Here is a 19,363-nt window from a genome sequence, read left to right on the forward strand (position 1 = left end):
CCTGGCTGTGCACACTGGCCCACTGCCGCTGTAGGACACGGCAGGGATCCGAGAGTGACTCTGCTCCACTCCCACCAGTCTAAACCCCAACTCAGCTTAATTTGTGTTGAGATACACCAAGAGCTTTAGTTTTGACCGGAAAGAGATTTTTATGTTGCCCTATTTAAAACTTTTTGTGATAGCTGCTGAATGCTGTCCTCTGGAGCGCCTGTCTCTAGTGACAGATCAGAGGCTGGCTGAAGGTTTAGGAGAGCACAGTCACACCAAGAGTTCACAACGGGCTCAGACCAGAGCTGGGCACAAGATCAGTACTTCATCCCGAGAGGAAAGTACCAGCACACAACTCAACAAGGCCTAAACTCATTTCTGAATTAGTGCAGAGACAACTTTTGTCACGCAACTGGGACCTTTTGGGGGCAAAAGTGGCAATCCCCAGCCAGGAAGGAGAGAGCCGAGCCCTCAGAGGAGCACATGCTTTGTTACCTATGCATGCCCTTCCTCTGCAGCTCTGGCGCTGCCTGACCCCATGAGTTCCCACATCAACCACCCAGCTAGTGCTACAAGGGCGTCACCTCCGACAGGAGCCAGGCAGGGCTGGGAAGCTGCGGATAAGGCAGCCCCAGACCCCTCAGCATGCGACCACCTGGGAGAGGGAGCTGGAATGCACTGTATGTATTCCCGATTGTCCTGAAATCAATCAGCGAGGTCATTCACGATTCAACAACCCCAGCTCCCTCCAGAGAAACCCACACACCAGAAACAGGTTTTCAGTTTTTATTATTTTATCCAAGTCAGCAAATACTATTTTATTTGGACAGCCTGCCTTAGGGTAGGACCAGACTCCCTGCTGCCTGCACAGCAACCCTTTCAGCAATGTATGCTGTTTAAAGTCCTCCATTTAAGGGATTGCCTCCTCAGGTAAACACCATTCTATAAAGTCTCCTTCCTGGTGTCCCCCCTTGGGCTACTCTAGCACCCCTTTAAGCCTTTACAGCTGGGCTCCTGCAGCACCTTTTCTGTGGGGCTCTCCTTTTCCTTCATACGTACACTGCTGCATCTCACCCTACCCCTTTTTTCCCAGGCCCCCAAGCGTTACGATCTATTGGACGTACCATCTTATCCCCAAAACCCCTTTCTTCCACCCTATGACCCAGCAAAGCCAGCCCCAAGTCTGCGTAGTCCCTCCTTCCAGCCACCCGCTTTCCCGCACAGCCTACCCAGCGCTGAAGGCATTGCTGAGCCAGGGCTGCCCTTGCTCTCCAGATGCTCCCAGGCCCTTTCGCTTGGGTTTTTGGGGTGTTTGGTTTTTTTTTTTTTTTTGCTTCTATGAAAACTTTTCCCCTTTCCCCACAGACATTATGCCTTAAATTCAAGCCTGGGCTTCCAAGTGCTTCACAGCACTGACAACACTGTACTAGTGCAGCCAGAAACACCGCCAAGGCTAGGGAGAGGGCAGCGCAACCTGCCTTGGCACTCCCCACCATTCCTCCAGCAACAGGGAATGAAGGACAAAGCCCAAAATACTCTTCCCAGCACAGCCTCAATACTCTGAGAAGCTTCAGGGACGCTGCCTTAGGAGAACTGGCTCCACCTCACCAAAACTAATTCTTCAGGGTGAAATCTCCTGCAGCCTTGTCCCACTGCCTGCTGCGCAGCTAGCACCAGACGCCCACGTGCATACACCCACGCCATTTCCTAAAGATGAAAAAATAGGGTGCCATGTTAAGTTTAAGAGAGTTAAACACGAGTAGAAAGCAGCACCCCACGGCTGAGCACGCTGCCAAGGACATACAGGCTGCCAGCAGGGCAGATTCACATCAGAGTGGGCCATACCTGCCTCGCTGCCCCAGGACCGTCCCCCGGAAGCACAGATACACCCGTTCAGTGGGACAGTCAAACTAGACGTTACCTTTACCAAACGCAGACTAGCTTTCAAGCCTGCCTAAGTGGTCCCAGAGCAGCTGATCAGAAGGGGCGTCTAGCTCAAAGGATGGAGCCCAAATGGATTTTTGTATTTTGGCATCTGTGATCAAGGTCCAAAAAATTAAAACCGGAAGGAACACACAGTTTCTTCCCCTTCCCAGCAAAGAGAACACTCTTCCAGACTCATCAAGGCCATTGCTCACAGACTTCAGGTTTTGTTGTTTGGGTTTTTTTTCCCCCTCAGGACTCAGCAATACACAGGAACAGAACGTCACTGGCAATCATTTTACATCAACGCAACTGTCACCAGAGCCCTTGTGGCTGCCCGCCCAGCTCCAAGAGATGGAGCAGTCTCTCTGGGGAGGCAGCCTCTTCCTGCACCATTTGTCTGCCCTTTGAAAAGACCCACACCGCCCACACCAGAATGCCTTGGCAGGACTATTTCCAAACACTAAAGCCCAGAAACCAAAGGCAGGCAGTGGTTGAGGACCAAAGCTTTGCACCGCAGCTACATCTGGGACGTGATTTCTTTTGCCCATCTCCCACGTGGGAGAGATCTATCCCTCAGTTCTTGTTCTGCCTGCCTTGGCAGTCTGCTGCCTGCCAGAGGCACAGGAGACTGAACAGTCTCGAGCTCTTCCTTCTCTCTCATGTCCTTCCAGGGGAACATCTGCCTCGCAACCACTGTCAGTGTTGGGATCTTGGCACTGACAAACCAGCCTGCAAGTCTCTGCTGTAAAGCATTTACCACAAAAACGAGTTCTTTGGGACTGAATAACATGATCACAAACAACCCCTGAGGGGGGCCAAGAATCTGAACCGAACCAGGGTGGGCTGGTTGGAGGGAGAGGTTTTGAAGCACAGACTTGGGATGGCAGTAGAGCAGACATTCCTGCTAGAGATTAGGGCTGCATGAGTTTCACTGCAGCTCAACGAACCAAACATTACAAACTCTACTCACTTTACCCATCCACAACAAACCTGCCTTCCTTATTGCCTCAGATACATTTTCTGGGTCAGCTCCTGAGCAATCCACATGGCATGGAAGGGGCCAGGGCAAGCGTCAGAGGCCTTGGGGAGGTAGGACGTGGAACAGGATAATTGATTGCTGTGGGTAACTGTCAGCTTTCTACCACCACACAGCCCTGAATGACAAGGGCTGCAGGAAGCTTAAGGCAGAAAAACTTTTTGGGCTCAGTGCTTCTCCTCTTAACCTAACCTTTTGGTATGAACAACAATGATCCTGGGAACCCAGACAAGAGTCAGGCCCAAAGAGCTGCTGGGTTGTTGTCTTCTGCTGTCCCTCGTTCTCCCAGGCACGTTCTCTGATGGCTGAGACCTTCTTCCACGCATCCACCAGCTGCTGTGGCACTCCCAGCAGAGCTGCGGTGCTGCCAGCACGGCCCTCGCGCTCATTCTCCCAGGCACACTCAGCTTCCGGGTGGAACAGTCACCCGACGTCAGTATTCCTGGAAAAAAACAGGAAGAAAAAAAAAAAGGACAGTCACCCTTTCAATGGGGCAGAGGGAGAAGGGGACTAAGGATTTTCCAAAGGGAAAACCAAACAGAGGGCACATAAGGACTAGTTAGAGTAGAGCCTCAGCGTGCAGGCTATGAGCGAGCACTGGGCACAAGCAGCAGATGGCTGTTACTTGCTGCGAGGAATGATGTCCCCCTCAATGCCACAGCCCTCTGTGGCTGTCATTAGTTCCCACTCACCCTCCTGCTTTGTTATGGCTCTAGCCAGCTCTGCCCGCTCTGCCCCGGGGCCTGGAGCCTTTGGAGGTTTTGAGTCACAGTCTGCAGAGCTTTTCCTAAGGGCAAACCAAAAGGAAAAAAATCAGTGTTAGCAATAGGCCAGCAAGCGGTAAAGACCAGGCTGCAGTCTGCCGTCAGCCACTGTTTTCCTGCCTCCGTGCTGCCTTCTTCCCCGCAGCTTCCAGTGCCCTGAAAACAGGAGTGTCTCTGCTCTCTGACTGCCTGCTGCTGGGATAAGCTCCTGTCATCAGGAGAACAGGCCACAGGCTTTGGGAACCACTTCACAAGCAGCTCTGACCACTGAGCAGAAGAGTTGCGGGGGGGGACACGTACCCCCTTCTCTCAGCCCAGACCTGTCAGCAGAGGATGAGGCAGAGCCCAAGATCGGCAGTGAGATTAAGTGCAAGAAAATGCCAGCACCAACTTCAGAGCCTGCAGACTTCCCTGAATGAGGAGGGACTGTTAGGTCCCTCCAACCTACCACTGCCAAATCATCAAAAACCTGCCCAGCCATGCCTCCCCTCCAGCACAACGGTCGCTCCATGTGGCCAGAGTCCTCCCCCACCTTACCCATTTCTCCCACACGCTCTTCTAGGACAGCTGACAGCTCAGGCAAGCTCAGAGACTTCAAGGAAGGTGGCCATCCTTCCAGCACTGCAAGAAAGAGGAACCACACATTTAATCAATCTGCACGCTTTCTGTGACACAGCAGAGACAGACAAGGGTTTGGTGTTGCTGTGAAGCATCCATACCCAAAGCGGTTCCAGTTAGGGGTCCTGTGTCACGTGTGAAGAGAGCTGGAACTGCCTGTGACAAACCGAGGGGTTTTTCTGGCAATTCTACCACTTAGGAATTTATTTATTTTTTTTTTTTAATACTGGCTGGGTTATATATTAAGAGAATCTCAAAGAGATTAAGTGTAATGGACAGAAATCAACAGGATCTCTACTTGTCTCACTTTTAAGACACGAACAGCAAAGAGCACATCTCTGGAAGCACGTCACGGGCAGCAGGATCATTTGCTAACTCCTCGTGACAAGGAGCTGGTGGGCCAAGCCTGCCCAGCCGTGTACAGCAGTTTGCCCCACGGACCGAACAGCACAATCCCCCAGACTGGGTTAGGGAACCAACCATGGCTTCTGATTCAGACCTCGCTCTACTGCACAGTGCGGTAACACACCCGAGGTGCCCACAGGCTGCCAGCATAGGAAGGGTAAGCCACAGGCCAGTGAAGCAGGGCTGCCACTGGGTGCCTGTGCTACAGCCTTGCATTTTTAGCCACAAACACCTGCCAGACCCCAAAACTTCCGACTTGCTCCTGCAACTGCAGCTGAGAAACTCTGCTGCAGTTAAAGTCCAAACGCCCCAAGTGCTTTAAATGCTTTCCCTGAGCAAGAATTTTTACATTAAATTTAAGGGTTTGGCTGCTCATCTGTTTCCAAATCACTTCTAACTTCATCCTTTCAGCAATGAAAGACAAGCATGTGGCTTGCTCTGGGGTGTCCTGCTGTTTACCCACTCCTTGCACCCATTTGTGTAGTTTGATAAGCTGTTCCTTACCCGGACGCTCACCAGGCCGCCTGCTCTCACTGGTTCCCAGCTGCACCTTTGCGTCCAGCACTCTGCTGACTGCCTGCTCTTGGGTTAGCCGGGAGGACAGCTCTGCTTGACAGGATCTGCCAAACAAGACAAAGCCCATCAGAAGCGCGCAGGGACACTTCTTGGAACAACATGCCGGTCTGTGCACTCCTACATCCTGCAAGTACCTGCTTGGGGTGCCGAGGGACCGCATCTAACGCCCTGGGTTACAAACTGCTCCTTGTTCCTTCCCAGGAAGAGGAAGACGTGCCCCAGACAAAGCTCGGGGCGCTCTCCACTGTGCCCCATCTCCACAGCAATCTCTGCCCCTGTCCACAGAGGAGCTGCGGGGGGAGAAGAGAAGGAGGGGGCAGGGTGAGCAGTAGAAAGCCCAAGCCAGGGGCTGCGCCTGGTTTATATGAGAATCAAGCCTGATCCAAGGTTTCTAATGGGCAAATGAAGCTACCTCAGGACAGGCAACAGGTTAAAGCAAGAGAGTTCTCTGGCTAACATCATCACACCACCAGTTCAAACAGTGTGTCCTCAGAGCATGACAGGGCCCTTCTACCAGACAGCCTCAGCATCTCAGTCAGGGGGAAAAGACAAGTGCTCTGCCCCTGGCAGCTGGGAGTATTGCTCTGCTGTCCTTCTGGAAGCCAATCCCAGTTCACCCTGGCTTGGCAGTGAGCAGGCCCCATTCCCTGTTGGGCCAGGAACTATAGCAGTAGGATTAACGCCACCTTCAAGGACGTGTCTGTTCTATCAGCGGACAGAACAGGACCCATGACAGGAGTCCAACTGGGGCAGGGAGAAAAGCACCACAAAGGCAAAGGTATATTAGGAGGTGGGGGAAGACAGAACTCAGAGGCAGTGGTGTGAATGAACAGGGCAGGTTTTTCTGTTAGGTGTCAGAGTTGCAAGAAAAGTATTCTCCACTAGGCAGGGCTAGACGTTGCAAGTCCTTTCATATGGTTTGGAAGTTAGAAACTCTTTCCTGCGTTCACCCCATCACCAAGTTATACTCTGGTCACTGGGTCTCATGTGAGCACAAAGAAAGCACTTAGCCTTTTGGTTCCAAAGGAACTGAGTGCCTTCACCTTCTAGTTGAAACAGGAGCACTCAGCATCTCTGAAAAGTCAGGCCATTTATAGCTCGCGCATCTGATCAAGGCTTCGCATCTGCTCACATGGCTGTGGCTTTCTACTAGAGAAAGTCAGGCAGGATCCAAAATGGGTTCAGATGTCTGGTGAGCTCTCCTGCCTTACCCTAAGCATCACCTGTAAGACTGCCAATGTGACCCATGATCTCTGTACAGCCCAAATCCCGTTTCCTAGTAGCCTCAGTGCCATTTCCTGGGAGTGACTTACTTGATCTGATCCAGTAGGACTCCAGCATCCTTGGTGATGGCCTGCGCCTCTCTGAGCTGGCACTGGATAGCATTCCAGGTCTCATCCCGCTCCATCAAACAGCTCTCGGCCACTGCACGCAGCTTCTGCTCCTGGCACACCTGGCCCTTCATCACCTCCACCTCTTCACACCTCTACAGCAGAGCAGAACAGAGGATTAGGCTGGGAGTACTGTACATCACTCTCGTATGTGCCTGCTCTGACACGTTCCTGGGGTCCCTGCTATTTTAATGGCTCAGACAGCCCGAGGGTTCCTGCAAAAGTGTGCCCAACCCAGCGGGAAAGGAAGCTGGATAAGGCTTGTACACCGAACACAGTTTCTCTCCACACCAAGACCTGCCCCACAGTTACAATTCCCGCTTCCTCTCCATTTGCAAAGATACTCAGTAGGCCCAATTTCCCAAATCAACAGAAGTCTGTTCACTAATGGCTGCACAACTTCACCATAAAAATAACACTACTGAAAAAGAGTGGGTATTCAATTCCTCCCACTCGCCCTTTTAGTTCGCAGGTGGATGGGAAATAGAGACATAAAGGCTTCACAAGCATGGAGCACAGATGATGAGGAGTGGATAAGCTGCACTCACGGTGTTACCTGATCTACTTGACACCAAGCGCGTCCACTGAAAGTTATGTCTTTTCCTTTATCCCAGGCCATTAGAGGCACAACATAAAAATATGCTACTGATCACCTACTGCAGTGTGATAAGGCATTGAGCAGCTCGTGGCAGACTTCTTACCTTGTGCAGCTGAATGGCCAATTCCTGCATCTCAGCCTCCAGCCGATCTGCATAGGCCAGCTCCAGGGCATCACTGGGTGGCCGAGCGTTGCTGTGCCATCGGGCAATGGCAGAAGTCATCTTCCTCTTGGGTCCAAACAGACTGGTGGGAGAATGGCAAACTGTCAGGGACCAAACACTGCGTCGTCTGTCCCTAGGCCCAAAGGGATGCCATGAGGACCTCTGCAGCCTCCTGGGTCCTCCAAGGCACCTCCAAAAACAGGAGCCTGTTGCAGCCAAGAACTAGGGGATGTCAAAATTGCGTGGGAGACAGCCAGAACAGAAAAGCACTCACTAGCTAAACTTTCCGGACCAGGTTGCGTGCATGGTTTGTAAGGGGAAAGATAAGAACTACATTACAGACACTCACGTGATGCCTATTTCCTTCAGATCACTCTCTGTGAGGGTCAGGAAGATCCGGAGGTCGACATCTTGCTCCTCAAACACTTGCAGATACTTCAGGCACCCAATCTGCTCAAGGAACGTTGCCAGGTCCTGCAGCCCATCCAAAACAAACTTATTTATACCCTCACAAACAGAAGCATTGCCATGCCTCTTCATCGTAAGCACCTGCTTCCTCATGTTGCTGTTATGCCTTCCTGGGTTCTAGCAGCAATCATGACTCCCCCTGGTTAACTGCCCTTCTTCGTCGTCACACAACAGGACTGGCCTGTCTGCTGCAGCCATTGCCTCTTGTAACAAATGCGGAGAAGACAGACACACCAACATCTACCCTAGCCCCCACCACAGCCATGTTTGGTAGCACACCCACAGGCCTGAGAGTCTAGAATACCCCTCCAAGCAAGAGCAACACCTAAGCAGACGGTTCTTTGTACAAGAAATTGCTGTTTCACAAGCATTTAAGTTTGGGCAGAGGTTTGGAATCAAAGGTGTTTTGGTGACAACCTCCCTTTTATCTGAGAAGGCCAAGAAAGCAGCTTAGGCAACCTTGGAAAAGCCTCCCAAGCTTGATACAGTGACGTGGTCTGCATTACTTCAGAGACAACTTTCTGTGCATAGTTACCTGGGGCCCTGTATAGGCAGGGGGCTCAGGAAGGATTAGGTGCTGATTAGAGCCCCCAGTTTTCCCTGGGCAGTGGGTCCAGTGGCTATCACTGTTGCTGTAGCGATTCTTGATCTTAAAGCTCTTGGCTTGTTTCCGACTTGGGGGACTGTTTGCATGGTCAGAATCCTGAAAAAGAAAGAAAAAACCCACAAAATGTAAAGGCCAAGGATGATCATGCGAAGATGCCAGGATCACTGTAGCTAACAAGCGCAGACTCCTCCAAGTCCCAAGCTCTAAATCCAGGTCGTGGTCCACAAACACAGGCAACAAAGACCAACAAAGCCTTTATTAGGAAGGGCTGAGTCAGGTCACTCCCAAGATGGCAGCTTGCTACCATGGAATGGTATGAGGCTCTTGCAATCCCAGCTTAGGAAGCAACATGCCAGAGCAAAGAGCAATGCTGAATCCTCCCTGAACCAATACAACGCACTGAGATTCCACCTGTGAGAAGCTCCTCAAGATAGAGGACTTTTGCTCACGTTCAGCTATATCACCCTTCTGTACATCAGCCCCAGAGCTACGTCTTGAACCATGTGAGCTGTGACTTGAACCACTGAGTAACCTCCAACCTCTTCCCCTTTCTGTACTTCAGAAATGCCAATACAGCACTGCTGTGCTTCTCTAAATCTTACTATACTGCCTGCTATCTCGCCAAGCTCAAGGACTGACCCAGCTCTAGCAAGTCACATCCTTTCTTGACCACCGCCTAGCTAGAAGTCTGCAAAGAGTTCAGAAGCTGGAGAGAACCTAAAAATTACTGACTAGCCACCAACCACCTGTTCTAGAGTGAATGTGCTCTGAGAGTTGGCTACTAGCCAGAGATCAAACAAGCCAATCCATAATCTTCAAATATGGAAATTGGTTTTCTTGTCCCTGTAATACTACCTTTCCTCACCCAGCCTGGTACTACAGCCTCCTGTGGAGGTAGAGCCATAGCAGGCTGTGGAAGGGTGACAGCACTGGTCAAGCTGAAGGCAGAGAAAGGAAAATTAAAAACCCCACCTCATTACTTTCCAAGGAGCCTTCACTGCTGACCCCCAGGGCTTTGGTCAGGCATTCACTGCTGCTGCTGCTGCTCCTGACGGTTGCTAAGTTGTTGGTGAAGAAAACATTATCCTCTGGAAAGGAATATGAAAAAAGAGTTTGAGGTTCAGCTTCCTTGCACTCAGTGCTGGTTTTGCTACACAATTACCAGCAAAACCTGCTGGAGGTGTAAAGGAAGGAGAAACCCAGAGCAAGGGTTCATATGCAGCACTCATGACACAAGACGATTCTGACAGAAATATCACGTCTGATCCCAGGCACTAATCTTTCTCCAAGTCTGTTTAGTACCACAGAGAGCAGGAAGGCTGAGTGTGTGTGTTTCTGTGAGGCTCTTGGTTATGGGGTGGAAAAGTGGGTTATTACTACCAAGCCTGCACTCCCATTAGTAAAGTTCAGGAAAGGCCTTTCCTTCAGCCCAGAGCCAATGCAGAGCCACGCTATCCTTTATTAATTTAGGAACTGCCCGTAGATCCTTCCTTTGTGCTGCTTCACAGAGTGGTGAGGTTGGAAGGGACCTCTGGAGGTCATCTTGTCCAAACCCCTGCTCAAACAGGGTCACCTACAGCAGGTTGCCCAGGACCATGTCCAGGAGCACATCCAAGGATGGAGACTCCACAACCTCTGACACCCTGCCCCAGTGTGCAGTCACCCTCACAGTATTTAAATAAAATAAAAAGAAAAAAAAGCATTTCCTTATGTTCAGAGGGAACCTCCTGTCTTTCAGTTTGCGCTCATTGCCTCTTGTCCTGTCACTGGCCACCACTGAAAACAGCCTTGTTCCATCTTCTTTACACCCTCCCTTCAGATTATTTGTACAAATTGATGAGATCCCTACTGAGCTTTCTCTTCTGTAGGCTAAACCATCCCAGCTCTCTCAGCCTTTCCTCATGAGAGATACTCCAATCCTCAACATCTTAGTGGGAAAGGAACATGCAAACCAAGGGGTTGGTCTCACATCCAGGTGTGCATTGCAAGCCAGACTATTTTCTGAGACAGTGACTTACCCCTGCTGCTGCTGCTCTCCACATCCTGCTCATTAATTGGAGAGGTAACGTCCCGGTTCCGGATATCGTCTGCTTCACAGCTGCCATCATCATTGAAGGTAACGTAGCCCTGAGGAGGGACCTGCTCTGTGTGCAAGAGGAAGGGAGAACCAATAAAGATCAGGATGCAAGTTACCAGGGAGGCTCCAGCAGGAAAAGTGACCACTCAGGGATTTGAAAATAATCAAAAGAAGAGACTGTTTTCTCAACTAGCAGTTTTTCTGTGTGCTTTTTAGAAGGGACCCTGAGAAATGCATATGTCTACAGCCTCCCTCACACAAACACACATCAGCTGTACTTGATTTAAGTGGTTGCACCGAAAAAAAGTCAGAGGAAACAGCCTCATAGCAGAGATGCACTTTAAATAGCAGCTTTCAGCATTTCCTCTCCTCTTCATACCCAAATCAAAGGGAAAAAACATCTGCTTAAGAGATCAGGGTGCCAGCTATGTCCCATCCCCAGCCAAGCACACCCTGTAAAGCCAACCCCTCTGCATCTGTGTTAACACGCTAGTAGCATCCCACTATTGTTTCAGAAGCTGACGGTATCATTTCAATACAGCCACTGCCTGTGGGATAGTATGTATCTGTATTAAGAGAATGAACCAAACTTTGAACATGCTTTTAAGTCCATATTCTTGGCTATTCTAGACAACTAGGTAATCAGCCTGAGAAATACCTATGGCTATGACACGCGCACAAGAAAACAAAACTCAAACCGCTGCATCCAGGGGTTGATGTCTGAACTGGGATGATCTTTCTCTTGGCCTATTGCAAGGGTTTTATAATCTCATTTTTAAGTAGTATTTCAAGCATCAGGGAAGACAAAACTGACAGGTCTAGCAGCAGCGAGCTCACGTTCATGATCAATGATTTCTTGGCCTGTGTAACCACTTCCTCCGTCGTCAGCTTGAGAAGGGTTCTCAAACTTTTGAGCCTACCTCAAAAAGGGAAGCTGGACTGTTCTCAAGAGGGAACAGTAATTGAGGTAAGAGAAGTATTTGTTCCACTCATCAATATCCAGCCCTGACAAGAGTTCAAGGGGTTTTCTTTTTAAACCAGAGATTGGATAGCTGTGTACGGTGGTGTTCGCTATCTTTGTTTCGGTACAAGCCACACATGAATCCCAAATCAAAGGAAAAAAAATGTTGGCACAGAAATAGCTGCATAGCATTTGAGAGACCTCAAAGGACTCTCAATTAGGCTTCTAACTATTCTTACCATAGCGAGACTGCTTCTTTCCTCCGATTCCAACTGCTGTTATCTTAGCCAAAGCCTGGGGCCCATCGTGGATGCTAGGACCCTTGGTCCTACGAACAGGTCTCTGTCTCTGGGGAGCAGAACACGATTCATCTGAGGAACTCAGCTCTTCATATTTTCCTGTAGTTCAAACAAAGATTGTTAGCAGCATAGTAATTCATTTACCTACTTTATTTGCTACTGGTCCTATAAACGCAGTGGAAATAAAAAGGAAATGTTAAAAGAGGGAGGGTGAAACAGTTTAACCAGGTCAGAAAAGGGCCAGCAGACAAAAAATTGTTGGATCCATATGCCTCTTCCATCCTCAGAAATGCTGGAATTTCCAGGACAGACCAGCTAGTACTACCCCATACACGTAGTAACATACTTTCAAAATATCAAGCACCTCTCTTCAGGTTCTATCTTAAAATGAACAAGGTAAAACATCTCTGTTACCTGGACCCCTGCAGAAGACCTTGGGCACTGGGGCTGCATGCAAATCTATCAGCCCCACAATCTTCGTATGTCCATACTTCATGGCCAGTGTCCGTGCTGTGGCTCCAGTGTTATCTCTGACATCTGCCTTTACCCCCTATAGAAGAAAATCATCTTTAAAATGTACATAGCAGAGGGCACTGTATACAAAAATTCAAGGGAGCCAAAGAATTGTCTTAGTTCCTCCAAGCCCATCAGAAATACAGCCTCACCTCTGACAGACAGTTCAAGCTCCACTAATACCTTGTTGCCCTATCCACAGTCTCTCCAGTCCCTGAATGCCAAGTAGCCCAGGAATATGGCTCTTGTGCATTACCACGGGGACCTAGTTTGTTTTATCTGAAAAGTGTTTTCCATTGCTGCCTCCTTCTGGAAGTAAGCTGGACCAGTTAAATGGGATATTAAAAACGAATTGTTTAACATCAAGAGACATGCATGCTCATAAGCTTTTGGAGGTGGAAGATGCTCACTAGCCCAAGCGTGCAAGCCCATAAACAATATGGAGATTACTGCACTATCTGTTTTCTAATTCAGTCATTATTCAGTTAAATCTGGACAGTTAGACATCACCCCAATTCGTGCAAGGCCAGTGCAAAATCAGAGCACTAGCCTTCAGAAAGCAGATACTTTGAGAACAGTCCTGGAAGTCTGGGACTTCAGAGGTGACCGTCATCAAGGATCAAACATAACACTGTAAAAGTCCGGTGTCGAACTTGTGGTTCTTCCTCTCTAAGGGCTGGAACCACAGATTTCCAGCTTTACAGAGAACTGTCTAGACACTTACGTGATTGAGAAGGTACTGAACAATTATCTCATGGCCAGAAGCGGCTGCTTCCATCAGAGGCGTATATCCATACACAGGCTCCCTAGAGAGAGAACAAACACGCACACATGGACTATCATAATCAAAACTGAAATATGCTGCAGTTTTCGCCATACCCTAATAGGGCATCGCTAGCCTCTACCCTCAGCTGATCACAAACTGTACCATGTGTTGGCTGTTCTACTGCACTCTGGTCTATCTCAGTAAAACCCCCAGTGGAGATTCACTAAGTGTTACTCTATTGGCTGCACAGCAACAGATTACTCTTCCAGTTACACATCTGCCTTCCAGTAGCAAAATCAATTTTGCAGGAGCTAACAAAGCAAGGACCTCTTGTTGACCTCAGGCAATTCAATATGCATAAATGTACAGGCAGTTCCCAAGGCACAGGAATGCACTGCGCACTTCAGAAAAACAAACTGAACTCCAAGTACACAGAAAATTCAATAGAAAGACTTGCAAAGCGCACTTGAGTTCAGAAGGCGTTGCACCTGCTTGCTTTCAGAGTTTAGCCCATAATTAAACAAGTAGTAAATCTAATTTCTCTCGATCTTAGTTAAATAAACAGTGACAACGTGGGCAGACTTCACGGTTCAGTTCGCAGGTCACCTGTCCTTGCATTAGCTAATAGCGTGCCATACTTTCTAAGGTACAGGAGGAAAGACAAAAGCAGGCATCTTCTCCCTGTCCATGTTCGAATGCGTTCATAAGCCAACTGCTGCTTCCATATCTGAAATATCTTTTGAGAAATGAAATGACACGATTCCTCCTTACTTGCAGTTGGCATTTGCTCCATTGTCCAGTAAGAACTTGACCATCTGCTGATGTCCGGCGCTGGTGCAGTGAAATAAGGCAGTCCAACCATGAATGTCCTTCATCTCCAGCTCTGCGCCTTGCTTCAAGAGAACAGAGAATGTTCTTTACTGCACCCCCTCTGCTGGGTCTCTTAGCCACTGCCCCTCTGCACTGTGATACCAAGAGAGTTTAAATCCCTGTCAGGAAGCTGAACTCGCAACAGAACATAAATTGCACACTTTGGTTGCAACTGGTGGAGAATTTAAACCATGTAGTGTGGCTTTACCTATTTATTATGGGATACACACCTGTAGAAGAAAGTAAGCAACACTTTCATTTCCACAGCTGGAGGCCAGCATGAGCGGCGTCTGCCCTTCTGGCGTTGGGATGTTCACATTCACTCCCGCTTCCAGCAGCAGGTGCACAATGGTGTCGTGGCCAATGTAGGAGGCATACATCAGTGGAGTCCAGCCACCACAATTCCTCTTATTTAAATCCAGATCTCCACTAAATAACAGAGAAAAGAATTCAGCTGACCTACCGTCCTGGAGCTGTAGATCACAGTAGGTTTCTGCAGCTGCTTGCTACCATCACTGTATTGAAAGAAAGCTGAAAAAAATTCTAGCACTGAAGCCTGCATGGGAATTCCTATTAGCTCAAGAACAACTTCCACCAAATCACTAAGGAGATAATTTTTATCAACAGACTTTTCCCTTGAAACCTTGTGCTTAAGAACACTTCGGGAGTTCCAGTGATGCGCCCCCGTTGCAACGTTAGATTGACCTGTATAGCAGCCGGTGAAAAAACATAACTGGCAGTAACCATAGACCTGTGCCCCCCCCAGCCCCTCCTTACCGCTGAATACACTCCTGCACCACTTCATACTGGCCGACGGAGGAGGCCGTGTGCAAGTCCAGGGGAACGTCCAGCTCTTCCCGACAGATCATCTGACCGACCCCGTGCCACATGGAAAGGCTGCGGCTCAGCAGCTCCGACTCACTGGCTTCGTCACTCAGCTCCGACATCCCACCCTGAGTAACCAAAGCAAAGCAGAACTTTTAGCTGCTGCTCTCCATTTTCTATAGAACATGGCAACACCCATCGGCGCTACAGCTCCAAGGTGCCATGGGCTTGGAAGGTGACGTCATCTCAGAGGTACAGCGTTTCAAATTCCTACCTCTACTTTGATCGCCTCCTTAGCCTGAAGCAATAAGACTTGCTGAGGAGTTTTTGCTGGCAGTTCTTTCTTGCTGCAGTGGACTCTGGGATTTGAATACACTGGAAAAATAAAAGCCAATAATGCTAAAAAAAACATCTTTCAAATCTCATTTTAAGACTTCAGAGGCACTGGCTTTCTTTCCTCCCCTTCTAATCAAAATATGCCTAAGGCAGCTTTGGATACCCTCGTCAAGAGAAGACTAAACACCTATTTAAGTGCTGACAGCATGCTTAGTGTTATACAAAAGATTGTAGTTCTTGGTCTGTGTGTTTTATAATTCGGAGAGAGAATTAAGAATTCATGTGTCAGATGTTCCTGCTCTTCCTCCATCTGTCTTCTATTACAGGATGGCCCTGCTTAAATTAAGACATGGTCATGAATAATGACAACTGTCCGCTGCTCTCAAAAGTAGTTAATATCACTTGAATCGGGTGCACACTTCATTGTGTCATCAGGTTGTAAGTAGGTTGTTTCTACCACTTATTGTTTCAGCACTTCAGAAGCAGCCCAGTCCTGTCTCTGTGAATCTTGGAAATTGCTGAAACACTTCGAGCAGCAGTGCACCTGCCCATTCATTATCTGAGCATGTCCACCGTCCTGCAGACTGTAACTTAATTACAAAGCTCGTACAGTTTCATGACTGTCTGAAAGGTTTATTTCCCATCCCTAGCCTTAGGGAGCAATTGCATATTAATCATTTTAACCACTCACAGGAGAGTGTTCTTGCTTGGCACTTCATAAAAAGCTGCTCGACGCAGCTGCATCTATCATCTGAGGTCTTCAGCTGCAGTTTCAGGCTACACCCAAGTCAATCCAATGGGAAGCGCTTTCCCCTCCTTGTAGTCTCACCACCCACCATGCAGCACTTCTGGGGTTTGCCCGGTCCCACTACATATCATGTCGGGCAGCTAAGCCAACGTAAAGTATTCTTTCTTTTTCCTGATAATTTCTTGCCAATTTAATTCCTCAGACTGATTCATTCTGGGGTCGTGCAAATGTCAGATTTGGCATTGGTGAAGAATAAAAGGGAGCAGGAACATGCTTTTCAGCAGCAGTTACTCTTTAGATTGCCTCAGCTGCAACATTTCAAAACCGTACTTGTATTTTCTAAAGAATTGGGAGTCTTTGTCTTGCAAGCACCAGCCCCTTTTCTTACAACATAAGCAAAACACCTTTAATTCCTACCTCTTCACTCCCCATCTGGATCCTTTCTCCCACACCTTGCTTTTTCCTCCCCACTCCTCCTTCTTCAGTTTGTTAAGACTGCAAAAGCACCACCCATTCTACCTAATCAGCGTGTGCTGGTAATAAATGATTCCTTTCTTAAGATATCTGCAAAAGCACCTATTTTACGTAATAGCAGCAATTTGTATTACACTGGCAACCCAGAGGCCTCAGGCAAGAATATGCAGGGCAGAACACAAATGAAAGACCTGAACACTTCACCGTCAAAATACAAGGAGATATAAGTGGATTTAAGTGGATCATAAGGGGGGAAAAGTAGGAGCATTTCTCACTACAACAGATTAAAGCTGCCCCCGGAAGGCAAAGAGGCATGTTCACAGTTAGTTGAAGGAGGCAAAATCCAGGACAGTTTGTAGAAGCATTCAGATGAAAGTGAAACTCTCCATTCTCTCTGCAGACCTCCTTGTTAATTGGATACCTTAACTATAAAAAAACCACGGATGTTTGGTCTTTGTCAGAATCAGCCCCACATCAGGTACTAGTTACCAACACAACTTTAGCAAGTTGATCCACAGTCAACAGGGCAATGTTGACATGACAGAAAGGTTATGCTTGACTCCAGAATATTCAAGAGACTCAGCCTCATTCCTACCACCTGCACTGTGCTCTAACTGCCTAGGTCTTTGTGGGTTTTTTCGTTGTGGTTTGTTTTTGTTTTTTTTAAACTCTGAGATTTCACCCCAGCCTGAACTGGAGCATGATGTCAGCTGTGTAAGCACCTGAGAAAATAACAGGAGGCAGCTGAACAGAATCTACAGGAGAACAATAAAAGTGATCAGAGCCCTAAGGACTGAAATGAAAAGACTGGGTGAAATGAAATCAGAGTTGTCTGGCCTAAAGAGAAGATGCCTGGAGGGGACATGTGATAACAGCTTTCAAATACATAAATGTTTGCTGCAGAGAGGACAAAAGAAATAATCTGTTCCTTGTGGCCATGGTGAACATGACAGGACATAACAGTCTTAAGTTGTAGCATGGTAGATTTTGGTTAAAGACCACAAAAATCCTTGTAAAAGTGAAAACAAGGGTACTGAGATGGATTACCAGCAGCGATTCGGTTGCTAAGAATAAGCTAGAAAAAGACGTCCTGAACATTTACAGGCTGTTCTCTTGCTTTGGGGCAGAGCAATTAATTTAACATTTGTTAGAGACATTCCTCAGCCCCATGAGGCTGTTATTATTAGTTATATTTACTACATCAACACCTAGCTATTTATCAGGATCAGAACTCTACCGTGCTGAGACTCAGAGCAGGTAGCAAACACCACACTGTCCTGGATTCAGAGAGTTTGCTGTCTGAGCAGATGAGAAAAACCAGAAGGCAGAAAAAAAGAAATACACCATAAAAACTTAATATGAAAACTGCAGCAAAAAGCACCTTAGTATACCTTTTTGGAGGATAAGCCTAAGGAACAAGAGACGGTAGATGGAAGAGTGGCAGAATAACCATACTAAAATAAATGGGAGGCAATTTGAGAAGCAACTGAGGCAACCAGTCCCCAACGCAGAACAAAACCAACACTGCTCATTAATCACCACTCATCAGGCACCATTAAGCTGCATTGGCTCTGCTAAATTCATTCTCTCACACCCTCTTCCACAAGCACAGGTAACATCCATACAGTCCTTCTGTCCCACAAGACACCCAAGACAGCACAAGCGTGGAGGTTGCTGGAGTTTCCAACTGAGCCATCAAGCTGATAACATGCTTCACTTCTGCTCCTGACTTAGTTCTATCTCCACTAAATTCAGCAACAACCTACTGGAGGAAATAAGAAGCCTTGTTACATCCTTGTATAGGTACAAAGAGTTGTCACCAGCTCAGTCAGAACAACAAGCACTCCCAGAGCCAGAACACCTCATCTTCACACTACTGTTGTCTGCTGACTGACCAGAGATGGGCACACGCGCTACAGCTGTAGGAACCGCATCAGGTTTCACAGGACAGTGGTGTGCGAGAGAAAGTATTCCTGCAGCACGAGCTCCATCCAGCTGAGGACCTGCAACACCTAGGTTCAATCCTACGCACGCCTGTTGAAAAGACACCAAGCTCTTCATCCATACCACGAGCCTGGCACTCTCAGGCACGTTAAAGCACATAATACGCTCCCAAAAAGACAAGATAAGAGGCACAAAAGCACTTTACAGCCACATTAGGGAGCGCATTTCCCAGGACAGGGGCTATGCCAGGCAAGGTGCAGCACTCCAAGGCAGCCAGACACCACAGCCCCTGGGGCTCGGTGCCGGGCAGGCTCCAGTCGCCCAGCGATGCGCCTGAAGAGGCACAAGCCCGGTTGTGGCTGTCAAACCAGTAACTACGCGGTTGTTACCAGAAGTCTCACAGCAAAACGGTTTCCAGACACGTTATCCCTGCACCTCACTGGGCCACAGTTCCCCCGAGGCCCTCCTAGGAACTCGGTCTCGGCCCCGCGGCGGGGTAGGCCGGGGCACCCCAGCGGCGCGGAGCCCGCGCCGCTGGGGTGCCCCGGCCTACCCCGCCGCGGGGCCGGTAGACCTCAGCTAGCGGACCGGAACCCCTCCGGCCATGAGCCCGCCGAGACCGGCGACCGCCTGGGGACGGCCCCATAGGCGGCTACGCCCAAGCCGGCCCTCCCCACAGTCACCGGAGAACCGCCACCGGCCCTCACCTGCACACCCGGTGAGCTCCGCTATCGGAAGCCGCCCCGCCCGCGCAAAGAATGCTGGGAACCCGCCGCCCGGCCGAGCCTCCAGACTACAAATCCCAAGAGCCTCCGCGGTGGAAAGGAAGGCTCCGCCCCTTGCGGCGCCGGACCAATAGAAGGTGCCTCTGCGAGGAGGCGGAGCGAAGGCCAGCCAATGAGATTCGGGCTCCGCGGGAGGGCGGGCGGTTCTAGCAGGCGGGGCGGACCCGAGCCGGTGGCTGAGGTACGGGGGAAAATAAAGAGTAGCAGAAGTGATACGAGCGGGCG

General features: G+C 49.0%; 1 protein-coding gene across 3 annotated transcripts; it reads right to left on the reverse strand.

Moving 5' to 3' along the window:
• Nucleotides 1-760: 760 nt before the first annotated feature.
• ANKS3 (ankyrin repeat and sterile alpha motif domain containing 3) lies at nt 761-19,089 on the reverse strand. Of its 3 annotated transcripts, XM_076350604.1 has the most exons (18): nt 19,061-19,089; nt 15,126-15,226; nt 14,804-14,979; nt 14,257-14,455; nt 13,928-14,049; nt 13,115-13,196; nt 12,292-12,427; nt 11,818-11,976; nt 10,559-10,684; nt 9,513-9,628; nt 8,469-8,636; nt 7,815-7,939; nt 7,406-7,547; nt 6,627-6,799; nt 5,242-5,357; nt 4,252-4,335; nt 3,643-3,737; nt 761-3,392 (listed from the first exon to the last, which is right to left on the reverse strand). In XM_076350604.1, exons 3-17 carry the CDS (start codon nt 14,971-14,973, stop codon nt 3,655-3,657), a joined length of 2,001 nt encoding a protein of 666 aa, XP_076206719.1. In that variant the 5' UTR covers nt 14,974-14,979; nt 15,126-15,226; nt 19,061-19,089; the 3' UTR covers nt 761-3,392; nt 3,643-3,654. The 3 variants fall into 3 exon arrangements, with proteins under 3 accessions (XP_076206719.1, XP_076206717.1, XP_076206716.1); XM_076350602.1 differs by lacking the exons at nt 14,804-14,979; nt 15,126-15,226; nt 19,061-19,089 and having other exon boundaries at nt 13,928-14,045; nt 14,257-14,268; XM_076350601.1 differs by lacking the exons at nt 761-3,392; nt 3,643-3,737; nt 4,252-4,335; nt 19,061-19,089 and adding an exon at nt 5,448-5,603 and having other exon boundaries at nt 5,293-5,357; nt 15,126-15,188.
• Between the last annotated feature and the right edge of the window lie 274 nt (nt 19,090-19,363).

This window comes from Aptenodytes patagonicus, chromosome 13, assembly GCF_965638725.1.
Source record: "Aptenodytes patagonicus chromosome 13, bAptPat1.pri.cur, whole genome shotgun sequence".
Classification (NCBI taxonomy): Eukaryota; Metazoa; Chordata; class Aves; order Sphenisciformes; family Spheniscidae; genus Aptenodytes; species Aptenodytes patagonicus.

Bases quoted from the DNA above. Each gene is read 5' to 3' on its own strand.
- ANKS3 (XM_076350604.1), bottom strand. From the start codon at position 14,973: ATGTCGGAGCTGAGTGACGAAGCCAGTGAGTCGGAGCTGCTGAGCCGC. The intron at 10,685-11,817 runs GTAAGAATAGTT...TCTTGCACACAG, and splicing joins AAAGAAGCAGTCTCGCTATG to AGCAGGTCCCTCCTCAGGGC. The intron at 3,738-4,251 runs GTAAGGTGGGGG...GTTTGCCCTTAG, and splicing joins AGAGCGTGTGGGAGAAATGG to GAAAAGCTCTGCAGACTGTG.